At 40.0% G+C, this 27,164-nt stretch overlaps 1 protein-coding gene across 1 annotated transcript; it reads right to left on the bottom strand.

Moving 5' to 3' along the window:
* Nucleotides 1-1,916: 1,916 nt before the first annotated feature.
* Nucleotides 1,917-25,727, bottom strand: LOC129121182 (cytosolic phospholipase A2 epsilon-like). The gene is made up of 20 exons (XM_054634238.2): nucleotides 25,701-25,727; nucleotides 24,078-24,150; nucleotides 16,381-16,517; nucleotides 15,949-16,080; nucleotides 15,560-15,600; nucleotides 14,689-14,731; nucleotides 14,087-14,150; nucleotides 12,578-12,738; nucleotides 12,273-12,365; nucleotides 11,596-11,633; nucleotides 10,775-10,931; nucleotides 10,188-10,324; nucleotides 9,504-9,726; nucleotides 8,170-8,284; nucleotides 7,351-7,488; nucleotides 6,450-6,557; nucleotides 5,171-5,362; nucleotides 4,535-4,701; nucleotides 2,990-3,173; nucleotides 1,917-2,155 (listed from the first exon to the last, which is right to left on the bottom strand). Exons 1-20 carry the CDS (start codon nucleotides 25,725-25,727, stop codon nucleotides 1,917-1,919), a joined length of 2,469 nt encoding a protein of 822 aa, XP_054490213.2.
* Nucleotides 25,728-27,164: the final 1,437 nt, after the last annotated feature.

The following is a 27,164-nucleotide window of genomic DNA, read 5'->3' on the forward strand; positions in this document are numbered from 1 at the left end:
GCTCAACTTTGTACAAGGAAGGGAAACAATGGGCCAATCTCTAGGCCTCTGTCACCTCTCCTACCCAAGGGTTCTCTCTGCAGAAATTTTCTCCACAGGAAGTGCTGCAGGGCATGGAGCTGGAGAGAGCTTGTCCCAGACATTGGCTGTCAAGCTGACAAGGCTGTCAAATGCCTCTGTTTGAAGAAAATCTAGTAGTAGGGCCAGAACTGGCACTTGGGACAAAACAAGTGTGAACATATGAGGCACCATGCCAGTGGCTGAGAAGCTACCTTTTCTGGTTTCCTTCAGATCACCTGAGATTTTAGGGTGCATCACAGATTCTGAGATGGGACATACAAAAGGTAAAGTAGGCCATACAAGACATTTACATTCCTGTTTCATTGTCTCAGGAATATGTGTTTTCTAACCAGTATGAGGCTGGTAAAACTAGGAAGGAGCAGGTGCTCACCATCACTGAAAAAGTACAGAGGCAAGATCAAACAGAGTATCTAATTCTGCCAAAAATATTTCCAACAAGGAACAACAGTTGAGAACTGAAACTGCACCAGAGTTCCTCAGAGCTTGCAGAATTTACAAAGCTGCTGAAATGCCCAGAACTTTGCAGTCATGGGAGGACTTTGACAAATATAATGATATCATCCTTGGCAGGCATTAAGGAGTCAGTCATGATACCCATTTTGACAGTTCAGGTACTTTAGTTTGAGCTCATGAGTGGCTGCTCAAATAAAACAGTGAGCAGGATTTTAGAATATAAGGCAGATATTATCTATGTACCTTGTTGGAAAATTTGTGGAAAGAAATAGCTCTTCTATAACTCTTGCCTACTTGTTTAGGCTCTGAGGGACTCTTGTAAGGCTCATCTTGGCTGACCCTTGACAAACTCGTAGATTCCAGCATCTGCCTTTCTTTCACAATGCTTCTTTATGTAAAACCAGTAAAAATCAACTTCTTAACCAGCTCCAGATCTAGAAAAGAATACTTCTCTCTCTCCAGTTACCTCTAAGGAAGAATTCACCAGAAACAGAAGCTTCACATCTGTCTCTGCTGGACTTTTCTTGGCCTTAAGTGTGCTTGAGTATGGGATACACTGTGATGCAGTGAGCAGAAAATTGGTATCTTACTGTGTGTCTCCAGTGTTGAATTACCATACATCCTGCAATCCCTTTCACATGCTCTCTGATTTCATAATAGTTCAATACACTGTACTGAACAAGTTCCAGATGATGCTAAAGCAAAATTGCATTTTGGGGAGATAACTGCAGAACATATTTGTGATCTGGGACAGGACACAGTTGTGAGAGGAAATAGCAATAGTCCTTCAAATCAAATGTCTAAGTTTGATTTAATTGATAAGAATAGATGATCAAAGACCTAAATGGCCACTGATCCATATCTCTATTGTCCAACACAAATTTGAAAAATTAAACACCCTTCATAAAATACTGATTTCACGACAATTTATGAGCAAAAAGAAGCACCTGGGAAACAAAACTCTTTAAAGCTAGAAGCCCATTTCATTCAGGTTGTTAAAACTAAGTAAAATGTTTTAAATTGATACTGCATGGCAATCACCTTTGATGTCTGAAGAGGGCTTTATTGGTTTTGCTACCAATAGTCCCAATGCCAAAATATTTTGCATATGAAAAAATATTAGCAGCTAGCCACCAAGACCATAAGAGATTGCAGACAAGGAGAGCTAATGCTATTGCCCTATCACACACAGCTGAATCTTTATCTTTTGAACATCACAGTGAGATGGTATTAACAACAGAAACTGCTGAGTTTAATACCACAATTCTGGATAGGATTGAGAAGGTTACTTAGAAAGCTATGGCCCCTGTCAAGAATGGTGAAGTATTTATCACAGGTATGCTGTCTTGGTAAATGCTTAGTAAGGGACAGGGAAATGCTGTTCAAGCAGAGGGCTGTGCCTGTGATGCTGGCTGGCTCAGGGCTTGTTTCTTCCGTGCCACAGCCGTGCGCAAGGCCTGAAGAATCATGTTCTCGTTGTTCATTATGTTGTAATTAGCCAGCTTCAGAAGCTTGTTGAAATCTTCTGCTTTCAGCGAGACCTCCCTGGTTGAGTATGGAGAGGAGAAACTGGAGATATCAACTTTGCCCTGTTCCATTTCAGCAGCAGTACGTGCCATGCCTGTCAAGGGAAAAAAAGGAATGTGTTTGTATAGTCCCACAGAAATACCATACTTTGATAGGTCAATAATAATGAGGGAGAGATCATAGATGCAATTACTATGAAGATAAGTGCAGTGCTACGATCTCTTGAGAAATCTGCTTCTGAACAAAGCCTATTGGAATAAAACAAGTATCATTTCCATTGCAATCAGCACCATCTACTGGCCAGCTCATGGCACATCATTTTGTGAGGTCACCCCTGCTCAAGGGTTACCGTGCAGGTTCTTTGGTACAACACAAACTAAAAGGGACAGAGATATACGGGACAAGAGGAAGCAGAATATTCGTTGGCTTGGAAACCATCTTAAAAGCAAAGTCTCCATCTCAAATACTAATCCAGAAGGACACTTTATGTACGATTGCTTGGATATTCCAGCATATTAAACTAGCATCTTAAATGGCCTAAATAGAAGGCATAGTGGCCCTTCACAGAACCATTCTATACTGTGATTCTCACCTAGATCTGGGTGTCATAAAACCACACATAATTTGAAAAATATACTTTGTTCTATTCACTAAAGTAAGCTCTCAGAAATTACAAGAGGAGATTAGTTTCCATTCTTCTAGTTGAGGAATGCATTTCTTCTATTTCCTGAATTGCACCAAGACACAAATAAAAATATGCACAAGACTTCACCAGATTTTGCAAACAGTTTGAATCGTCCCATTTTGCAATCTATTCACTTGTTTGAACAAGCAAACAAAGGGAGGCTCTGTTGGGTTGAGGGAAAAACACCCAGGGAGTGGGAATGTTCCTTGAGTCAATAAAGTTACCTGGGTACTGTTAACTTACCAGGTGCTACATATTTTTGAAAAGTGTCATTCACTAATGGAAAATAAAGCAGCAGAGGAGCTCCTGGGGTGTCTGCACCATCGAACATGTAGCACTCTTTCAGGTTCTTCTCATCATCTGTCAGTCCAATGCAGGGAAATGGAATTTCCTGCTCTGCAAAGTATTTGCAAGCCTGCTCCAGGGGCTGGTCAACAGCAGCAGCACAAGGAACAGAAAAAATAGGAAGGTTCAGACCGCTGCCAAAGCCCAGCAGTTCATGCAAAGTTGCACGAAACAGACTGAGAATCAGACAGCAGAAATAACGTGGACACCTGCAGCCCCAAGGACTGCTTCTCAGTTGCCTGAGGAACCATTTGGAAATTGTCTTCTGGGAAAACACCTAATATCAAGATGGCAAAGAGAGTTTAAACCTGTACTAAGGCACATCTCTAAAATGAGAATATGATGTAGAAACAGGACAGATAAATTCAAATCACTTTATAGACCACTGATTAAATGAGAACTGAGTGAGAAAAAATGTGCCTCCTAAGCAAAACTATATTTGCAGTCTAAGGCAGTAGGAGTCCCAGTACCATTATCTGTTTATATAGCAGGATAATTTGTGCATTGACCTCAGTAAACTTTAGCAGGGTTTTAAGACCAATCTACCCATGTCTCTAACTTTGAATTTTAGAAATAACATGAGATTTTCAAATAACATGCTCTAGACCTCAAAATATAGCACTAAAAACATTCATCAGAAAGCCCGTTTGTGGTGACCAACTTTGTTAAAATATCTAACAAAAAAGTACCACTTCATTTGGAATTAAGTATTTCCAAAAGATTTCAGACTACAAGAAAGAAATATAGTTGAAAATATTATCATTTCCACTGAAGTACAAAGACACGTATTTTTCATGTGCAATTGCACCATTTAAATGTCTTCCACTTGAAAAACTGGCAGAACATTCACCACTGAACTTTGTGGTTAAATACTAAATACTGCTTTCAAAATGTATGTAACCATCTTAACCAAATTAGATATCTGCAAGAGCAGCAAATGCAATTGATACCTCACTTCTAGTCCACCATTTAGGGAGAAAAAATATATTTATTAAAAAAGATAAAATAGAGATGAAGAAACCCATTACTCACTAGGCTGTTCTTGCTAGAAAATCAACATTAAAATAAAAAAGGAAGAAAAAGCTCATGCATTTATAAGCAAAATGCAGATTAAATTCAGCACTTGAATCACAGACATTGCCCAACTATATTTGTGGTGTTAAATATTATATATAAGACCATAATAAACATTGCAGCAAGGCTTTCTTAACTTCACTTTGCCTGTTTGTATTTCACTGGTGAAGAACTTGGTGATGTTTCAAAAGTAATTTGAGAAAAATACACATATTTTCCTCTCTAGAAATTTCCATTCTTTTTCAAAGGTTTGAAAACAGCATGTTACTAAATTCCACTAAGTTCCATGTTTCATAGACACCTGTTTGAAAGTAGTGGAAAGCAAAGCAAAAGCTGTTGTGAAAGAAAATCAGTTTTGAGACTTCTCACCAATATCTGTGATCCACCTGTGTAATTTAAGTGTATGATGACGTCCACTTTCCGCTCTGGTCTCAGAAGGGGTGGGTAACTCGTTTCAAAGAAGAAAGCTGCATCCACCAGCTCCAGATGTTCTGAGTTGCCTCTCAGGTCATTGGGAGAGGCGTCTAGCAAAGTGTCTAAAGAATAGAAGTTTCAGAGCTATTAGCAAACTGCAAAAAGACATCTGTCAAGTTAGAAGGCAAAAGGAAGGTGAGCTTCCCTCCCATCCAGGATTTTCCCTTTGCATTAGAGTAGGTAGCATGCAGCAACCTAAAGCTCCTTCAGCCTCTCCCCTCACATTTTGTTGTGTTTCTAAACCCATGAACTGCACTGAAACCTACACAGATGTTGCCTTATATTCAGAACCCCATCCTAGGAATTTTTATTCCTGGGAGGACTTTGAGTACCCAAGGACTAAATAATTGAACATTTGTGTTACTGAAAGTGAAAGGTGTGGGTAGTTCCTTCATTCTCCCTCTTCTCTGTGAGCACTAACAGGTAACCACAAAACCCACTCAGTTCTCTTCAGGACATACAAACATCCCACTAATTCCCAGCCCCTGTGCCTGCCCCAATGAGATATGTAGGCAGGAGAGCCATCCACACCTTTCCATTTTGTGAAATGTTCATGCTGGATGTACTCATTGTGCATCTGAAAGCCCCTTAGGAAGTTGTGGTACTTGGAGACAGCAGGGCGATCCGTCAGGATGTCCCGGAGCGTCGTGGAGAGGCCGCTCGTAGGAGTGAAAACGCACGTGGCCATCTCATATGGCTTCTCAGGCAGGTCTGGCTGTTCCTCTGGAGATACACAGCATAAATGGCATGAAATTGAATTATAACCATAATTAAGCAGAGGCTAGAGACAAAGAGGAGAAAGGGTCACTGGGTCTTCTGTAATCACAGCTCAGCATTGCATTATTTTCCCTATGGTCTGCTGTGAGTTCCAGTTAATTCTGTGACAAAAGCATAAGCCTGTGTTTTCTAAACTCTGGTTGGTTACACATGACAAAAAGAATATTTTTCTTATCAAATAGTATGATATTGGTACACACTGAAGTAATTCACTTTTCCAAGCGAACAACAAACAGGGAAAATAATTTTATTAATATATTTTAAGGGATTACTGCTTTTAGGTTAAATATTAAATTTAAAGCTTATTTTGAAAAGCATAGAAAAATTTCTGCATTTTACCTTCAAACTAAATATTTTCACTTTTAAAAAGCTAGATTGTTCTATTTGGTTCAGTTGTGGACACCTGAATTGAACAAAACTTGCAAATTATTTATATAAACTCAAACATGAGACTTCGGAGGTTTTTTATGAAAACATAGTCCACAGAAATGTGGCCCAAGTCTATTCACTGGCTTTGCTTGAATTTTGTCATGAAGATGCTCATGAGTATTTCCAAGGAATGGTCTTTCAGCATGGAGCTGCTTCTCTCAGCTGCTGTAAGAGCTCCACCACATTGACCTTGTTTGATGTCTACTAAGTCTTTCCATTTAGTCAGATTTTGAGGGAGGGATGTGCTGTGCAGAGCAAGGAGATATTGAAATAAACCATCAAGCTTCTTTCTGGCTAACAAATAGATTACATGAGGCTTTGACACAAGTATTTCTTTCCCAGCCTTTTAAGGACAACACTTTAGAGACTGCCTATCCCTATCTCTTTTATATCAAGGCCTGTCTGATGGTGCCTTTCCTTCTTGTCACAGTCTCACTATTCAAGCAAAGCACTGACTATTCAGTAAAATCAAATAACTTCATTTTTCTGGTATGTCCCATACCCAGAGACTGAGAGAAACAGGATGACAGAAAAGCTCAAAAAATGGGAAATGTGAATGCAGTTACCCTATCAGAGGGGTCTGTAGCAAAGTATTTTGGTTTACCTATTTCAGTCACTTTGTCTTGGGTCCACCTGCGCCAGAAGTCTTCTGAATTGTCAGCTGCATGCCAGGCATCCAAGAGATTTTTGGAGAAGATACTACTCCACATTCCTAGAAAGTCAGAGAGGTATAATAAGCAATGCAGACATAAACACAAGTTCTTTTAAAACTGCCTTCTGCTCCTTCCCCAGCTGTTCTCTAACTTGTTCTTATTTCTATCCAATTTTTGCATAAGTTTAGACATCTGTTTCAGTGGTAGACTCCAAGTGCAAACTTATTTCAGAAAAAAGTCCAAGTCTTTTCCCTGTCACCATGTTTTACCTGGAATTTTTTTAAATTCAATTTTCATGTTCCTATTTTTATTTCCTTTTTCCTTTAATAAAAAAGTATTTTTCAGACAGCTCCTTCTTTGATCCTCCTCTTTCTCACCCCACTGATTTCTTTTCAACATTTTATTTGGCTTCCAGAAAGTATAATAGATTTTCAGCTTTGAAAAGTTTTTGCAAGCTACAGGAAATGATGATGCCTTAAAAGCACTCACAAAGTTACATAACAAGTTCTTTGCCATTTTAATTTATTTTTCTCTTAGGCCAAATGATAAAACCACATTTGCTGGCAAGGGCAGTTGAATGAGTCTCAGGAAACATAGAATCATAGAAGATCCTGAGTTGGAAGAGATCTGCAAGGATCATCCTGGCCCTGCCTAGGACAACCCCAAGAATCACACCTGTGCCTGAGAACATTGACCAAACTCTTTTTGAGCTCAGGCAGGCTTGGTGCTGTGACCACTTCCCTGGGGAGCCTGACCCAGTGCCTCTGCTGCCTCATGATAAAAGCAGTTTTTTGGGTACAAATTCCTGAATCATTGATATTTTTATTAAAATCTTGTTGGTTGGTGAGTTACCTTGCATGAAGCAGATTCGTGACTCAGGGATCTTCTTCATCAAGCGGCCCATGAAGAACTCACTGCCAAAATCCTCTGCACGAATGAAGGCGCCATATTTCAGGAAGCCCACCTCGTATGGCGTGAACTCCACCCACTCTGCCAACACATGCACCAAGGTTAGCTCCACTATAGAAAATAGCCCTGCTGCCAAGTTTGGAATGAGCCTCTCAGACATTGGCTCTCACAAGAAAACTGACTCAGGATGTGTCCTGAGCAAACCCTGCCAACAGCCGCTGCTGAACCAGCTATCATACTGTCCCCAGGTTTGTGAAAGAACTATGCCAGGGCTGGAGAAAATTCAAATTCTTCTTTATATTTAGTGAGTACAAAGTTTTCTCATGGAAGGTGGAGTAGAACTCACATTGACTTCTATTGCCTTTAGCCAGCTATGAGAAACAGAGTAACAGAATAGTTTGGATGGGAAGGACTTTAAAGATCATATAGTTCCCGTCATGGGCCAGAACATATACTCAGCAAACTTAAAGCTCTAGTGAATTACTTTCTTGAAGAATTAATATAATCTCTGAGACTTTGTCACAGAATTATGTTGTGTTATTAGTCCGAAGTTAATACCTGAAAATAGACAATCGTATGCCAAGAGATCTTACAAATTATTGAACTCTTGACATGTAAAGAGTAACTGGACATGATACATTTCTGAACACTGCTTCTCTGGGCTTGGAGTGAGAATTTAAAACAATTCATCATTATTTACTGTATCACCACAGTGTATCTCCCTCAGTGAAAACATAGTTCTTTTCACAATTGAAACATTACCTCTGAAATCTTTGGTGGCAACTTTGTCCTTGACATTAAGGGCAAGGTAGATGGGCAGTGGGTTCTGACCTTGGTTCACTGCCTGACGTTGATCAGAAAGTCTGTGGTGGCTTTTCTGGATTCGAAAAAAAACCCCAAAGAGTTACCTTATAATCAGTTCCTTAAAAACATGAGCTTATAAAGACTAAGACATCATTTTCCTGAATTTGCTCCTAAATTTACTTCCATGTGCTTGAATAACTGAGGACAAGAAAGCAGGAACAATTTCTGTTAAGATAACCGGCCATGTTCACCTTTCAGTATACAATGAAAGCGGTGAATCACTTCACATTCTGTTCTAGCTTTGTATGGTTAAATGTAAGTTAGAATATACTGCATATCTGGGTAATTCAACTGTTATCATATACTTCATCTGTTAATGATAAGAGCTCTTCAAGGTAGCACATTAATGACTCTTCTAATCAAGATTTCTTTTTTTAAATACTATATTGAAAGTTAAAATCCACAGAGGAAAAGTCCTTGAGCTGTCCAATACTAATGACTTATACAGGAAATGGAGGTTTTGAGTATACTTCAGCCAAATTAAGTTCTAGCAAATTTTGCTATGTAGCACTGAGGCTGGAAACACTGTGTGGAATATTATATGAAATGAGAATATTTAATATTATCTGTTTCATCTAGACAAAAAGTAAACCATGTTTACATAATTTTGAAATTGTTTTTCAAAAAACACTTTCAAACTTTTTTCCAGATATCATCAGTCTGGAGAAAGTTTGGAAAGTTTTTGCTTGTATCATTACAATAAAATTAGAAATTGAAGATCCTGGGAGATCAAATTCAAAATAGCTGAAAGGCACTCACTGTAGCTAATATATCTCACCAGCTCTGGATCTATATACTTTCTTATCACTAAGTCACAAACTGCTGAACTTAATGGGTACATCTGCAGTACAATCAAGTTAAGATTGCCCCTTGTGCAAATATTGCAGCAGTGGAGAGATAAAAGCATAGGGCCATGAAAAACACCTAAGAACCTTAAAAATTTCTTGCACAGCAGTAGTGTTAATCTTATTATGCTTACTTTTGAAGTAAAAGTAAGCATTATGCTTACTTTTGAGCTAGTCTGAGCATTTCTGGCACATTCCATCACACTTCAGGCTCCAGTGTTGACATACACTCTGTCTCCAAGATATTAATGTAAATAAGGGGTGTTCTGCCTATGCACCAAGTACAGTGTTACTGACCAGGTGTCTCTTCCTAGGGCTCTAGTTTCTTGAAATAGTTGTAAATATTAAGTCAACAACTTTACGAGAAGAAAGATGTATAGACATTACCCCATCATTTAACATGGCTTCAATCATGAGCCCCCACAGATCAATGAAAGATGTTTTATGTCCTGCTTGGGTCCTTTGGCTCAGCTCTCTGTAATAATTCCTCAGACTTTTCAAGCAAAAAGCCCCCATCTTGCACTTGGCTGCTTGCTTCCGTGCTTCAATAATTACTTCCCCAAGATCCTTACGTGACCAATCAGCATCTTCATATAGCTTTGTCATTGTCCTGCAGACAGGAAACACAATGGAATGCAGGGAGAAATTAACAAGATGCTTTTGAAACTCAGAGGAAACCTTGTAGAGTTTTGGATGCATATAATTTTATCTTTTAGTTACTCTTCTCTTTGAGTTTACTTTGAGCAGAAATGAAAGTCTAAAGGCAACCAGTAAAAAATCATTTAATCTGAGATGCAACACAACAGTTGTCAATGCTGTTTCTGTCAAACAGTAAATAACAATAAAAGATCATTTTCCATAGGATTAAGGATGTTTACACTTCCAATACAGTCTCCTCTTTTGGTTAGGGATAGGTCATGATGCACAATAATTCTTTCATAGGTGATTCATGGCCCAAAGATGGAAGCAATAACTCAATTTATCACTTTTACCCTTTCTGAAACCGAGACAGAACATAGGCTTTTCTCAACACAACAAGATCCAAACAACAGTATCAAAACGATTCCTCACCATGTTGTGCCAGATGAACCACTGATGTATGAAATACAATCCAGAACACGCAACTTTTGGAGACCCAAAATGCTGCCATACATGGCAGTGAGGGCTCTTATACCACACCCTGCAGTGGTCACAGCCACTATAGGCACCTGTTTGACACAAAAAAAGAGCAGAAAGTATAGATGAAAGAGTGGCATTAAGGCACAAATAATGCCAAAAGATTACATCCAGACACTAGTAAGATAAAACACATAAATTAAGAGATAAAGCAACATTTCTCTATACTGTACATCCCTGTGGGATAAACTAGGTCTTGGCACTTCAGAGAGGATTTTTAAGAAACACAGACCAAACTATTGGTTTGAAATGCCTTCAAATAATTCACTTGTAAGCTGAGTGGAAACACAGATTTTGCTCATCTAAATAGACAGTTGAACTCTCTAGCTGAGATCACACTGGTGGCAAAGTGCCCTGGAGGATGAGCTGATGTTAACAATCCTCACTCCTTATCCAGATGGAGGTAAAAAAATCATCTCTCATCTCCAGGCTTGAGGGAAAGGAGAGAGAAAAATCCCCCAAAAGTGGCCTTAACTAGTTACCTCATGCTCTTGCAGATCTTCCTCCAGATGAAGAACGTCCTTTAGTGCAGCAGCAACTACCTTCTTTCGGTTTTGCAGGAAATTCTGTTCATCTGTGCAGAGGTCAAACCCCAGGCGAGCATCAAGGTTTCTTGGTCTGAAACACAGACCCTGAGTCCTGAGACCAGGGCACAGATATTGTTGTATTATTAGTCACTGTGGACAACTCAGCTGTGCTTGTGAGTGTTTACAGACCAGTTTGTGGACAGTATAATGTAATAAATGGGAAAAAACAGCACCACAGACAGGCCTCTACTAATTGCTGTGGCTGAAAATGAGAATGTAAATAGGAAGGCAGAGCAAAACATGACACACTGTCCATTATGGTATCTACTACAGACTTCTGGTTTTATTTGCTCATATAATTTGTTTTTCAAGTGTCAGTAGTGCTGCCATGCATCCTGTAACTAGATACAGGCACTGCAGCTGTGATATTAGAGAAACAGCTACCATGCCTTGAAGTTATTTTGTTTGTATAATTCAGAAGTGTGATTTCTTTGTGGAACTGCTTTCTCCATCTTTGGGCATAGTAATGCACACAAATCAAGACCTCTTGCTGAGATGCGCTAGCAGCTTGGAAATTTGGAGGACAGGCGACCCATTATTTTATTTGCTATCAATTAAAAAGGAGAACCTCACAAATAAAAGCGTACAACCCATGATGAACTCACACATCTGCTGCCATCTGAGCCTGCATTGACCGCTGCTGATTTCAAATGAGCTTTGTGTAGGAGCAGATGTCCCCTAGTTATAGAATCAGGTCTTGCTGGAGACTCACTTACCATTCATTTGCCTTTGTGTACAAGTCAATCGTCCTGTCCTGAAAATTGCAATACAAACAGTGTAAGCAAGCTCAGGCTGTTACTCCTGCACCTCCCTCCCCCACTCCACCTAGGGCCTGAGTTTCACTATCTTTGAATTCAGCAATGTGGCTGGAGAATCTGGCCAGCAATGGCCTGGACTGTGAGAGACCTTCACAAGTTCCAGCACAATCTGGGTTGAATAAAAGTAAGCCATTCACCCAAGCTCGGTGGGCTTAGGGCTCTTCAGCTTCTCATAGTTTAAAATTCATTATTTGGGAAGGTTGTTGAAAGCTGGGCATCTGAACCATACACATATGGACGATCTCTATTTATCTTCTACTTCAGGCATTCACTTTGCAAATATAAGTCCTAAGTGCCATACTGTTAGGGTGCATACTATGTTGATAAACATACATATTAGACATGTCCTGAAGAAGTTAGTTTAAACTCAGAACAGGATTTCACAGGGCATGCCTGGATCCACTGCAAAACAGAAGAAAAAGTAACTATTGCATAGTTGCAGAGCGACTGTCATTCACACTTTATACCACAGCATGCTGTGTCTGACGGGAACTGAATCACTGAGCTCTAAGACTAATCATCCACCGAACTGAGTGGTGTTGGGCTGTTTTCTGTTAAGAAAGATTTGTTCTCACCTCTCCTATTGATATTTTCTCTTGTATAGGAAGCGAGTTCAGAGGTAGAGTCACAGATTCATTCATGTCCCTTTCATTTTGACTTGATATAGACTGGAAAAAGTGGTAAGAGAAAAATAAACAAGTTAGAGATTCTACCAAAAAAAAAAGAAAAAAAAAAAAAGAACAAGAGAAAAAAGGTAAAAGCAGTCTCCCCTGTCTCACATACATGCTCTAACCAATTCCCAGCACACACAGATCTGCACACACACTCAGATCTTGGAGGTCCCCAGTGAAAGAGCTACATGTTAGTGGTGCTCACGTACCCTGCTGAGGCGTCTGCGCCGCGGCAGAGCCACAGTGAGCGCCGACTGGTTGTACTTGATGTAGTGGAACCTGGCCGGGGATGTGGGGCACAGGCAGGAGCTCAGCGTGTGCGTCTGGGTTCCTTCATACGACCCGTCCACAGTTAATGCAAACTTTCTCTCTGAAGCAAAGGTGTTCAAACTTAAGCTCTTCAAAAATAGTAGATGATTTGTTTGCACAGTAATGTAATAAATGCTTTCCTAAAGTAACAACATCAATTTGATACCCAAATTACAGGAAGAATGAATAGACTGATTTATCTGAGGGTTTTAGAGATGGTGTACAGAACGTGTCATATAGTGACTATTGCTATAGCACCACTGCACTTCCCAATACATGTGATAGCAGATGCTATGGTTCTGTTCATCAGATAATGATTCACAGCCAATAATAGTTTGGGGGGACACTCTTCTGAAAGTCTGAAATGTGCAAAATACCTTATTATTACACCAGAATAATGTAGTAATATTATATGCTATCTTATTGCTGAGATACTTTGAAAATTTTGGACTTTTGGGAGAAATGTGTTTTTTTAATCAGACCACAGTTCTCTTTGATATCAGTTAAATCTCAGTCCCTCTATCATGTTTCTCTTTCCTTCAACCTGTAATATTTCTTTTGAAATATTTCTAGCACTTAAATAATGTCTTATGGTTTTTCCCTTTCATGGAAAAAGCATCTGATATGTCTGCTGAAGTAATAAAAAATGGCCTTTATGTAGAAATCAATCCACAAGGTTCAAGGTAAAATATATTCTGTAAAGCTACACACTCCAAAGTATATATTCAGCCTTCAAAAGAATTACCTCACTTAAACATTTTCAGTCACATCTAGCAAACTTTTTCTCTGAGCTCAGCTGGATCATCCAGGTGCTTAAGCAGTGTGCTGGATTGGGGTCATCATGAGATGTCAGAAGAAGATACTTGAAAAATTGCATAGGAGGCACACAGTTCCACAAGTATGGGCTTGACATGGCAGTGATACACTGCTTTAAGTGTTCAGTAAATGTCTTTCTCAACATACTGTGTCTTGTGTTTCACCCAGTGGCATGTCTTATATTGTTATACCTAAAGTATTCTATGAAGTTAGGAGGTAAAAGAGGCCCAATTCTCATTCTGCCCATTACTTTGTCCCAGAATCCAGAGACAACAGGAGTTACTTCAAGTTTAGGACCCAAAAAACCTCAATTCCTTGCACAAATGCTTTGGAAAATTGTAAATATCTGGCAGGGTGTCACTGCAGAGGAAAATCTTTTCTGGGGAAATTAGACCACATGCTCATGTCACCAAATTCAGGAATAATCGGTATTTTTGATCAACTACAACCATCTCCAGAGGCCACTGGCATCAGTGAGATTTTGTCTTGCATCCTAAATAATTTTAAAACCAACATATTCAAGTGTGAAACACGGAGTGCTTCTGCCATTAAGCGGCAACCTGATTTGCTCTGTAAGTCAGTGAAAGGCTCACCTATAGTGTCCTTCCTCAGCCTCCCATCGTTCACCTGCACGTCCAAACAGGAAACCTCACGGGACTGTAAGGGACAACAGGGCAAGAGACAAAGGCATTCACTGTCAGCAGAGCTCATCCACTACACCAACCCATGCTGACAGGGTCTTGGGGCATAGACCTCAGGGGAGAGGTGGTGCCAGCCTGTAAACCTACTACCAGGTCTAGGGAGATGGGATTGGACTTCCACATAGGAAATAACAATGCACAGAGATGAGTAAAGGGATCTGCTCACTCTGCCTGCAGGAATGGCCCTGAAAGGGCCTGGGGGAGGATCAGCCACAGGAGAAGGCTCTCCAAACAGGGTGCCCAGCTCTCCCTGAGCAGAGCTCAGTTTAGGCAGAGGTGAGCACTGGCAGCACCTCACAGTCTTCACTGCTCTAATCTCTTCCCAGCGCAAACTGGGACCACATGGGACAGCCAATGCCAACACCAGCTTTAGGCTGTGTGTGTTGGTCTTGGTCAATGCCTCCATGTCATCACAATGGCCTGGTACCTTTAACACCAGCTTTGCAACAAGCATTCCTATACAGCAGGGAAAAGGATTATGAAATAAAAATTACCACTAGAACTCCATTAGTAATAATGTTTTCAGGAGGATCTGGACTGAAAGACAAAATGGAAAACAATCATTTCAAAACAGCACATTCTTATTTTACTCTTTTACTGACTCTTCTTTAAGCATTATTTCATTATCTTTTAAAGAAAAAGTCAATCTTTGTACAGGCAGCACAGATAAACAGAATCAGAAATTCCACATGCATATTCAATCCAATTTGCCTCTCACAGGTTAGTCTGAATTTTGCAACATTTGTGGACATCCACCAAACAGAGAAGTTCCTCAGTGTATTAGAGAGGATAATTTTCTGACACACTGAAGACAATGTACACAGATGGCATAATCACACTGTTGCCCAAAATTGTTCGGTTCAAACTGTAGAATCAGAGCTAAAAAGTTGCTGAATCCATCCAACATGTGATAAAAAAAGGGGGGGAAATACCATTTGCCTTAAAAATCAGCAGCACAAGGACTGATCTACATGTTTATTCTCTCTATAAACTGTACAGTCAGCAAAGAAACAGAAAAAACCCTAGTTATGACAGAGCAAACATCTGGGATCCCACAGTAAAGAGGGGAAACTTAAAACTTCCTCCTATGTAGAATGCGCCTTTCAGCTTGATGAACAGCTGCCATCAGCGATATCTCTATGCTCCCACTAGCACCTGTGCTTGCTTCTCTGTGTGTCTGGATGCCCAGTGTAGATGCATGCATACCAGGCACCATCATGCATTCTTTCTTCATTAAACACTCTACCCAAAGTTACCTTCTGTTCTATTCAGATGTTGGCAGTGTTAGGGGGCTGCAAGTGTGAACTAATTTGTAGCAGTACCCCTGTGTTTCCATCTTACACCTCCAGCTTTCATCTTACACACCTGCTCTCCATTGTGAATTCAACCTCCAGCTCCTCTTTTCCCTGCAAAAGAAAATTAAGGCAGTCACCACAGCTTGGTATCCTGTGGAGAGAGATACCCTACAGGAATCTGTGCCCTTCAGGGGTCTCTATAAACCTTTTGTTGCTTCACATGCCACAGACTTAATTTTCTTCATGTTGTATCTGTTATACTTCTAGTATCATATACTCCTAGCATCTTATCCACTAATTTAGCTGACTCCTAGTGTAGGCCTTGCAGGACAAATGGAATCCATACCTCAGGGCCTCTTGGTGGCTGCTCCCCCCTGCTCTCTCTTGGCATGTTCTCCACACAAGCATATTCTCACCTGACCACACCCTCTTTACTTTGTCTTTGAATTTTATCCATACCTGTGGATTCAGCTGGAAACTTAGCTGAATGTTTTCTCCAAGCTGGATTTTGGAGACATCAAAGAAAACAGTGAGGAGATGGTCATCTTCAGTTACTTTGTCCTCATCACAAACTTTAAGCTCCAGAATGTTCTGGGGGAAAAAATAAATAAATATGAAGGGTTTAACAAATATAACATGCTACATATACTTCATTTTAGCAGAACCTTGGGAAAGAATGAAAAAATAGAAATATTGCAGTTGCTCTCTGTGTACTCCATTGACTGTGCAGGCAGATACAGTCTTAGCAAACCATCAAAATATAAATAAGTACAGTAAGAGAGTGTGGATACTGCACAAAGGATCTCAGAAGGACCTGTAGAGGTGAAGGACTATATGGTGTGCTTGCTATCTGGTAAGAATAGCTGTTGGAGGTGTCTGGAGCAGTCTTACCTTAACCTGGCTCTGAATCGTGAAGTGGAAGGTCTCGTTCCATGTTGGGTTCTTGCTGTTCTGGACAGTCTTGGTGCGGAACTGCTGCACTGAAGCTGTTGGCAGGCTCAGGCTCACATAGCAATCAGACTGACTTACTGTTGAAGACAGGAAAAGCAGGAAAGCAATGGTCCAATGCAACAATCTAGTCCCCTGTAAGGTGGGCATTTTTAAGCTCTGTACACAAAGCAGTACATAGAATTCAGGCCTGGCACTAGCTAAGATACCATCAAGCTGCTGCTAGAAAACCATCTTGCTTTACTATTGTGAAGGCCTGTAAGCGTGTTCTTCTTAACAACTACTATTTTATAAGTCCTGTGGAAAAAAAAAAAAAAATAGACATTCAAAATACTCAGTTGTGTTGCTGAAGTGCCATCCATACACATAGGGGCACACACAGAGTAGCTTCACAGGGCTGGCCACCATGGACATTAGCAGCTGTGACAGGGGCTGCACATGGACAGAGCCCAGCTCCTACACACTGGACTTCCACAGGTAAGCATGAACATGCCTTTATATGTCTAGAGTAGGTCTGGCTGTAAGTTCTGTCTTGTCTACTTCTTGAGCATCCTTTGTTTCTTCTAGGACCTCTGACTGCCAGTGTAGAGGAGGCAAGAGCTTGTTGCATTTAAGGTTACCATGAAGCCAAATTTCTGTCACAGAAGGCACATCTTCTACCAAGGCACCTGATTTCAATCTGCTTTTTTCCCTTATGAAAGTTAAAAAAGGAAACACTCAGCAACAGAGTTTTTCAAGAAAATATAAAGAAAAAAATTCAATAAAAGAAGATTAATCACCTTTGGAGATGAAAATATTGAATTTAATCTTCTATGAAGAAGATTATAAGAAAAGCATTGAAATGTCAAACAGTTTGATGGATGACATTTGCTTTGAGAAGCAGCTGTACTGGAGCACAGTTTTCAGCAATAAAGCTGTATTTAAAAAATGTATTGCCTAATGTCACTATTTTCACCTACATCTCTGTGCCTCAGCCAGAGTGGCAAAGGTATTTGCAACACTTCATGTACAGGTGGAAGCTTGTCTGTTCTTCCCAGCCCAGAGTGAGCTGACATCGCTTCTTTGCACAAAATTGCATTGCTCTGCTGTTTCCATTCGGGGCATGTACAGGTCGTAAAGTTCACCTGTTAATTTTAATGTTTCCAGATGTAGGCAGGGCAGCTTCAGTGCTTTTATTTTCCTTTCTCAGCTGAAGTGGCCAGTTGTAAAGTGCAGCTTCCCACCTGAACTCCTCGTAGGAGCTTTTAGTTGGAAGGAGTGGTTAGCAGCAGTCTGCAGGGCTTGCATATCAACAAGCACTTTCATTCTGAGGTCAGAATAATCTACTGGCAAATATATTTGTCATCATTATTAGGAAATAAAAAAGCAAGCATGAATCATTAGATTAACGATCTTGTGGACCCACACTCAAAAGTCAGGGATGGTCTCCCTACAGAACATGATCTCTTAGTTAGGGACAACAACCTACACAAGTGCCAAAGATAGCATGGGGAGCATTGCCATAAATGCCAATCCCATTAGTAGAATTATATTTCTTCTTTTGGTGATACCACATACTCAAACATTCCTGCCATCACATAGCAGACACACCTTCATCTGAACAGCGTCTGAATAGGCCTAACTCCTGTCACACTTCGTTTTACTAGCAGACTTGACTTTGGGAAACACAAAATAATTGACTTGACTCCCCATGTGTAACTCAAGAATTAACAAATCAGCCCTTTTTTTGCCCCTGATTTCTCTGAGGCTTAAGTCATCTTTTCTGAGTAACTCTGAATGAAAGAAGAGTAACTTTGATTAAATAGTTTTCATATATATTACAATATATGTTTTCTTAAAAAAACATCAAAACACATAAAAATTAGCTGAGCTTCTAACAATTCTAATAGCTCCCAGAATTCTATGTGCATAAGGAAATGTCCCTACAAAAATCTTTTTTGGCACTTGGGAAGCCCTGACCCATATTAGCACAGATTGCTGTTGGCTCATGTCACCACTAGGAGAAGGATCAGAAGGATCCAAATGGGTAAGTCTATGGGTAGACCAAAGTTCATTTCATTGACATTTCCCAATTAGTAACACATCCTCTGATTTCATCTGTTGCAAAGAACTCAGTAGTATTTTGAAACTCCATCAATCATTTCTTATCTTAAGTGGTCACTGTCTACTACTGCATGTATCATCCATCTTTGAGAAACAACTACCTGTCAGACAGCAGAGCCCTGACTTCTCATTTAATCTCTGACTTTCTCTGGGAGATTTCTGACAGCCACTAAACAAGCATGCTTCCCTCTTCCCAGCTGTAAAATGCATTTGATGATGCCTTTTGCACTTCAGAAGTACCCTCTGTAACCTAATTACCTCTTGTTTGTAAATTATTTTCCAGCTGTTAAGAGGGAGGCATTTACAACACCCAGGAACCTTTTTTACACATCTTGGACACCTCAGGCTGGTGTTCTGCCTGACCACCTCCAGTTATAAGCAGGTGTGTGAGAAATGGCACTTCGCTGCCTATCCTGTGCCCTGCCTGGTGGATCTCACTGCAATATCCCTCTGCCTTTGGATGCACACACACAAGGCTCACACTGCCAGCCACGTGCGAGCAAACCCCCACCACCCTGTACGTCAGCCTAACCAACACATAACTACAGCAACCAAGCTCTGACAGGATACAAAGAGCACAGCATCACACCAGGGACCTCTTGGGTCCCTCCCCTCCACCATGACACATTAACAGCTGTCAAACATGCTTGGGATGGCAGCCATGGTATTCCCGTGGGGCAATATCCGGCCAAAAGAAGGTGTGGCAGCAGGTATTTATGAAAGCATGGATTCCTCCTCTAGTTATTACACTAAGTGTCTAATTATCTTCCAGGATAATAGCAGGCAGGACTGGATCTTAATTGTGTGTAGGAAGCATTACAACGACATGACCCATGCTAAAAAACACCATTGCCACAGCCCCATGCTGCATCCCAAACAGCAGGACACCCACACATCTGGCTCAAGCTGAAATCTCATCTGCCTCATCGAGAGGTCAAATTTAAGCAGGGCTCAACCGAACGTTTTCTTTTTAATTACATCTCCTTTTTTAATGTTAACAGATGCAAGCTTCAGCCCATCTGTAATCTGGGCAGAAGCCTCAAGCATCCTTCTCCTTATGGACTGCCTTTAGTTCCTCACTGTTTCTGGGAGGTAGATTTTTCATGATACTTAAAGTTTAGTTTTTTCTGATTGTGCTGCTGAAAGGACCAAGAATGTGGTCTCAAACCCTGTTTGCCCAGAGCATCTCCTTGACCTGGTCTTCCTGCACTTGGATCCAGTCAAGTCACAAAATATAAGCTATCAGCACCAGGGGAGAGGAGCATTTTTCTTCTTTTATGCTCACTTCATAGCTAAGTAGGTACCTGACTAAGGGCAGGGGGACAAGTCAGCAGCACTGTCTTCCAGAGGGCAAAATACTAGATAATTGATGGCATTGAAACTTTTAATACTATCTTGTAAATAGGAACGTAGGCTACTTCTGTGGCCTTACAGAAGGCAATTTACAGGCAGGCTTATCAGAATTTGTTCTGTCCAAGGAGATCAGTTCCTGTCCCCAGGGATCATTCAGTATTCATCTTCTAATAGGTAAACTTCGAGAAAAAGCTTTCACACTTTCTCCCACCCTCCCCTTAAATCTGGGTGGAGCACCCTACAAGTATCCCTAAAACTATATTTATGTAATATCATTTACATCCCTCTTTTTAAGACACCTTTGTTGAGATATTGCTAAACAACCTTACTTGTTTGTCTTTATCACTCCACATCCTCTGATTTTATAATCATATTTCATGCAGCACCTAGGACAATAGGCTGCTAGTGTGTAGTTGCAACTGCTTAAATGGTGAAGTAAGAAATAACAATGAAACAATAACAACAATGCAAGAACAGAACACCAGAGGAAGTCTACGTGTTCCTGCAATAAATATCATGGTAGAACACAGTTCCTCAAACAATAATGTATTTTACTGACTATATTTTTTTCCTGGATCTCAAGGGACTTTAACATGAATTGATCTCATATGTGGCAGAATTGCTACTGCAATTCTGTAAAAAAGTTTTGTTGAAAATATAAAATATAGTTAATAATTTTATAAAATATAGTACCCAAATTTGTCTTATATAAAAGAAATCCAAAACTTGAAATTTCCAAAATTAAAAAGCATAGTTAAAATAAAAAACTATAAAAGCTTAGAAAAATATCATTTTCTTACTAAGAAAATAATGAAGAATATTTTTAACTCTATACTGGTCAAGGTCCATTTAGGCAAGGGCCCACATTCAATGTGCACTGAGGGGTCTTGGGCATTTTCAGGAAGCAGAGAATGATGGCTTAAAATTCCTTAACTTAGTATCCCCATGCAGTAGCCTACTTTCACATTCTTTAACCCTTAACACTTTTGTTTCCTTGCTTTTCCATTTGTTAACACCACTTAAAGACTTAATTTCTCTGCAGCACCTTGGTTTTTAGTCCCCTTTCCCACTTTTTTTTTTGGGAAGGACCTTTGGTCTTATCAAGGATGGACATCATGCCTCACATTTATAAATGGGTGTCTAAGGAGAGTGTAAGAGGGAAAACATAATTTACTGCTCTCTCAGTCCTCACAATTTAAGATATAGAGACTTCCTGAGCCTACTTTAACTGGATTTTCTTTTTTCTTCTATGAACTTGTCCAGACTCTGCCTGCAACCTGCATAAGCTTTGGCATTCATGATCTCCTGCCATGGGGAATTCCCAGGCTGAACCACATGCTGTAAAAGCCATGTCCTTCTCTTTGTCCCAGAGCTATCGTGGTTGCCCAAGGTGAGCAGCTGATCTTGAAATTTGCAAAATCTCAGGAGACAAAGCTGTGTATTTAAGGGTGGGTTGGATTGGTGCACATCCAAGGCTTGCCCCATTAGGGAATCAGGATGCTTGCAGAGGACACACCCAAATCTGGGAACTGGCAAGCAATCACAGGTCCAGGAATATCAAGAAGCCCAATGGGCCTGATGAGCTTGTGGGTGTGCTCAGTGAGAAAGGGGAATGTGAAGAACACAAACAAGGCACTAAATTCACATGTGTTATTAATGATATCAGATATGCATTAATACACAAGTGGAAATTTGTGTTATAAATTACACACTAAGGGATCAGTGGGAAGGGTGCACTAAAAAGATTTGGGGTTTAAAAAGCAGAAGGAAACCCTTTAAATTGTCTTAGTTAAAAGTACTCTCTTATGCACTCAACTCCTATTAAATATCTTTTACTATCTATTGCATAAGAAATGGTAGTGATGTTTTGAGATTCTCTTGTTATGGATTAATTTTCCCATCTCTATTACCTGGAAAACAGAGCAGATAGACCAATAATAAAGTTAACCTGCAGCACCAGGTTGGGAGACCTTTTAAGCACTAGATGAGTATTAAACAAAGTGATCTGAAAACTCTACAGAAACCTAGTGCAAGGTTAGGCACAATTGGCAAGAGATAGAAGAAGCCAATTTAAAATGTCAAAAATCAGTAAGGTGAATCAAAAGTAGGTGACACTTGCAATCTTGCTCTATCTATAAAACTTTGCAAGAAAGAGAAAGTAATAAAAACAGGGCTGAGAAAAGGAAGAATGAGAAAAAGTATTAGGAAAATGGTCCTATACAAAAGTCCACTTTGCTGGTGATGGAGGACATGTGCTTCTGAGTTGTAAGACTGCGTCAAGCTAATCTCTAGAGAACTGTAAAGATGACTGAATCAACTCAAAAATACTCCCCTGGTTTTACACAAACCAGCAAAATTTTGTTTGCATTTTTTTATCTCAAGACTCCCATTTTGCTGCTTCTCAGTGGAAGTCCTATAAAGTTATGGACACGCAGTGTGCATTAGCTTTTACATTGTCAGAAAAGCTAAGCAGAGGTTAAATTAATTCATTTAAGCTTTTGAAATATAGGTTTCTTTTCTATTATAAAGATCCTGTCATTGAACTCTGTGGCTTCTGTACATCTGGCTGCATAGAAAAATAGGTCCTCAAACAGTTCAAATGCAAATCTTTCTGATAAATACAGCTAAAAATTTTCACACTCAGTAAAATTAAATGTTACTGGAAATAAGCAGCTTTCAGTCAAAAATAGATTCAACATTGAAATAAATAAGCAAGGCAGTGCTCCCTGACTGGTATGATTTTCTTTTCTTACACAATGAACATCCATAACAACTATTCACCTTTTACAAGTGCGTGTCCTCATTTTTTTGTGCAAAATTTTTTCCCCTCCAAAATAACCTGTCACACAAACTTCTCCTGTAGAAAGCTCTATGGGGTGGTGGGACATGGCTTGGACTGGGAAGCAGAAAAGGCTGAGCATTTCACTCCCTGTCCCATGCCCTGGAAACTTTCTAATATTGAATAGGACACCATCAAAACAAAATAAACTCCATTCAGAAAAAAAAAAAAAAAAACAGCCTAAGCATGAAAATGAAAAGCATTGATCTAGATGAGAAAAAGGTTGAAAGGAATGTTGGTAAGCTCATTGTCATGCAGACCTCTTAATAGAACATAATTATCTAAGGGAGATATCTAAGGGTTACAATTTTTCCACACCTCTTTTTTCAGCTCAGCGTGCATGTTTGTACATTCAAATAGGTTTTAGCTGTAGGAAGGGATTTTTCTCCAGACTATAACTGAGCTTCAAATATGCTTTCCATGCTGTAGAAGTAGTCTAGTCAGAAGGTTCATATGGATTCTTCTTCCCCATACATTCATCAACAACAAAGCATCTTACTGCTCTTCTCTAAAAATCAGAGTGAAAAACTCTTCCTCACATATCTTTGGTCTCTGTACAAACTGTTGCAGAACTTGAAGCAAATAATTATGGAAAGGCACAAAAACATCTTGTCATCTTGTCCTGGATCTTTTTAAGTGAACAACTTTAGCTTGGTCCTGCTCATATAGAAACTTTCTGCATTCAGACCTTTCTATGCGTATAAATGAACAAATGCAAGACAATCAGCCCTCTTCTCAGATAGGAGAAGGTGGTTGTCATTCAAGCCATTTTTTCTAATGTTTCACAGTTCAGATATTTATGAACCATTAATAAATATTTGCATAACTGTAATTCCTGGGCAGTTTGTAAAAGTTTTTAAGAATAGAAAAAGCTAACTGTGAGCCATGTTTAGGCATGTGAGCCATGCCTTTTGCTGAATGAAATTTGATAATCCATAAGAGGTGCCAAGTGTGCGGTTCTGAGCTCACATCAAATATTCTTTGATAGGCCCGGGGTTACACAGGCTGGACATTTCTGTAAGAAGGAACCATGGAAAAAAAGTTCTTATTGCAATCTTTCCTGTGAATAAAAGAACATTTATTTGCAGATTCAGATGTGAAATATTTTATGCAATCTGTGCAAACATGTTCTGCATTACAACTGGTGGCTAGACTTCAGTGTTATATGGACAAAGTTATAAGAAAAAAGTCTTCTAACTGTGTTACCTCATCTTCGGCATACCAGCATCACACATCTTCTATCTCTCTCCTTTTAAATGTAGTCTGTAGTGTTTGTGACACTTGATATATTCAGAGTAGTTTTACAAGCATGAGGATGCTCCAGGGGTATAGCCAAGATACTCACACAAGTCTGCTTTCCTGGCATTTTTCATCTGTATGATTTTTACGGTGAGCAAGTTGCATGGAGACGGTTCTGTCTGTTGAAAAGCACACAAAATGCACGGGATGAGAATGCAAAAAGGAAAAACAGAAGTATAGCATGAGATAGAATTGAATTAGTGTTTCAGTTCCAAACAACAAAACCATTTCTGAACTGAGGTTCCTCCTTGTGCATTGCCTTCTTCCCAGAAGGTTTGTAGCCAAGTGTGACCACAGACAAGACCTCTGACGTCCTCCCTTGTCCATTCTGAGAACACTTGTGGTAAACCTTCAGCTTGAGGTATCTGACACTTACAACCCAATCTCGTAAGAAAGGTGTGATAAAGAACTTTGCTGTGTTATTAATACAGCTGACACACATCTTGGTCTGAGAAAATTCACAGGATGTCATATATATCCATTATATTTCACAACGAACAGCAAACAATCTAGCAGGGCAGGAATTAGTAACAATATCATAGTGTAATGATGCTGCACATCAGTTCATTTATAGCTACATAATTACATTCTTATGTCTGATATAGAAATAGAAGTGCTGGCTTTTAAAAAATGAGGACCTGGAAAGGGCCTTCCAGAGACTATCCCAAACTTCTCAGGAGGAGTGAGTGAAAGGCACAAATCTGTAGTTAATTACTTCTCTGTGAATAATTCAGCTCACTCAATCTTCCTTTAAGCAAAGCTCTGAGGAATGTATCAAAGGAAATATTTGCAGCTTTTGGTACTTAAAGGGGGCTTTTAAACAAAAGGGAAAGTGACTTTTTCCACAGCTAGTTATAGGATGAGAAGGAATGGTTTTAAACCAAAAAAGATATTTTGATCAGATATTAGAAAGAAATTCTTTACTCAGAGGTGCTGAGGCACTGGAACACTTTGCCCAGAGGAATTGTGGGTGCCCCATCCCTGGAAGTGTTCAAGGCCAGGTTGGATGGGGCCTTGAGCAGCCTGGGGTAGTGGGTGATATCCCTCCCCCTGGGGCTGAGGTTGGAGCTAGATGATTTTTAAGATTCCTTCCAACCCAAGCCTTTTTATTATTTTGGGAAACCACCTAAACATAAAGGTGGCTGCCAAAAGACAGTTAACAAACCTGTGAGGAACCAACACACTACCTACAGAGCAGGGAGTATCACTGCAACAAATACATAGATCAGTATATAACAATACATTACCATTCATTCCCTTATGCCCAAAAACTGCCACACTTTTTAAGAAAGCTGTATTTAACATCTCACATAGTATTAGTTTCCTTACTTTCCCTATGCATTCATTGACATTAGTGATAACTCCTTATTTTTCCTCACTGGGTTGTTTTACCTAGCCCAGTTAGGTGGAAGCAAAAAGGTATTTTTTAAAATTAATTGGGAATCTTCAAAACAGTAAATTTGTACATCAATAAAGTTTTTGCATTTCTGAAGGCCAAAACACAAACTAGTCACAAAACTCAGTCAGAGGGAAACCCTGCTTTGCTCAGGATAACAACTCTCAGAGCTGAAGATACAAGAGGTGAAACATCCCCTCCTGGAGCAGGTCCCCTCTGCCCCCAAGGCAGCCTTCTCAGCCCATTGCAGAGCCTCCTCTTGCCTTTTCTTACCTGGCTCTTGCTGTAGAACAGCCCCATCGTGGTCCTTTCCTGTCGGAGCCAGGTGTGAAACGTGCTAGTGTAGTGTAGCCGAAGGAGTCTCCGGCAGGCAGCTCCGTGTGCTTTAAGCGGCCAGGAGCCGGCAGGCAGGTGTGTGAGTGCCTGACTCAGCGCAGCCTCACCCCGCCACCACCACCTGAGCAATCCCGGCTCCTCCTCCTCTTCCTCCTTCTCTCTGCCCGGGAGCGGAGCGCGGGCTGCACACCTGCACCAAAGTCTCTGCCTCTGGCGCTACAGAAGGAAGGTCTCCGCACTTATTGTGAGAGGGAAATGAAGACTGAAAAGTGATTTTCCCTTCAAGGTTACAGGCATTGAACAAATGGTTTACACTTTTAAGCATCCTCATCACTTTTTTGAGGAGGCCACAATGCTCTTGCCCACAGGTGAGCTGTCAACTTGCAGTCCCTTGTGGGGTAGTGACTGGCAGCAGCCCGGGACCAGGACTTTGGCGAAGGGCATCCAAACAGACCAATGTGCATACAAAAGCCTTTTTATAGCTTTCATTGCTTTTAGGGAGTCTGTGTTCTTTGCTTAAAGGCACATATGAAATAAATTTTGTCATCTCCATCTTACCTTCTATTTTTCTCTGTTCAGGCAGTAAATTGTCTTTCAGCCAAGCAGATATTGCAGTGACAAATACTGCATGAAACAATTCTCCAAATCACCTATGGAACCTGTGAGAGAGTTTCCCTTGTAAAAAAAAGCTTTAAAAGCTCACTTACTTTCTCAGACATATTGTTACTTTGTGCATCTGAATTAAGATGCTTCTGTGAGCGACCTCTAAGAGGATATATTTGGGAGGATGAAATAAATGTTGAAATCAATGTTAATTACTCCTCACATTCTCACATACTCTTTATGTCTTCACATTTATAAGACTTCACTGCACAGGACACTACACAGCATGTGAGGTGGTCCCTGCCTCATTGATGGAGTAGACAAAATTATTACACAAGAAGTAAAAAAATGGGAGTTTGGATTTTGGATTTGTCTTTTTAAAATCATCCCCGCTATTGTAAAAATTAACAGATCAATCAATTTCAAAATAATCTCATTTCACTTTACAATGAATTGAGAACCCATTGATAAAGGTAACTTCAATGACATGACATAATTTTATTTCCTAAAATATTTGGCACTTTAAGACATTCTAACCTAAGAACTAGATGTCACCCAGACAAATTTTGAACACATTAAGGATGGGTAACTAACAGATCACAGAAGCAGCAGTAAAAGAAAGTTAACCCAAAAGGAAAATATTCCTAGAGAGATGGCAAAAGCTCGATTACAAGCCTGCATGTTTTTATCAGTCATCCTGAATATCTTGAAATTAACAATTATTTTTATATATATAACAAGCACTATTGGTACTGTGTTTTAAAAAGACAATATTGAAACACTGGGGAAACTGGAGAG

The sequence above is a fragment of the Agelaius phoeniceus genome, chromosome 6 (assembly GCF_051311805.1).
Source record: "Agelaius phoeniceus isolate bAgePho1 chromosome 6, bAgePho1.hap1, whole genome shotgun sequence".
NCBI classification, from domain to species: Eukaryota; Metazoa; Chordata; class Aves; order Passeriformes; family Icteridae; genus Agelaius; species Agelaius phoeniceus.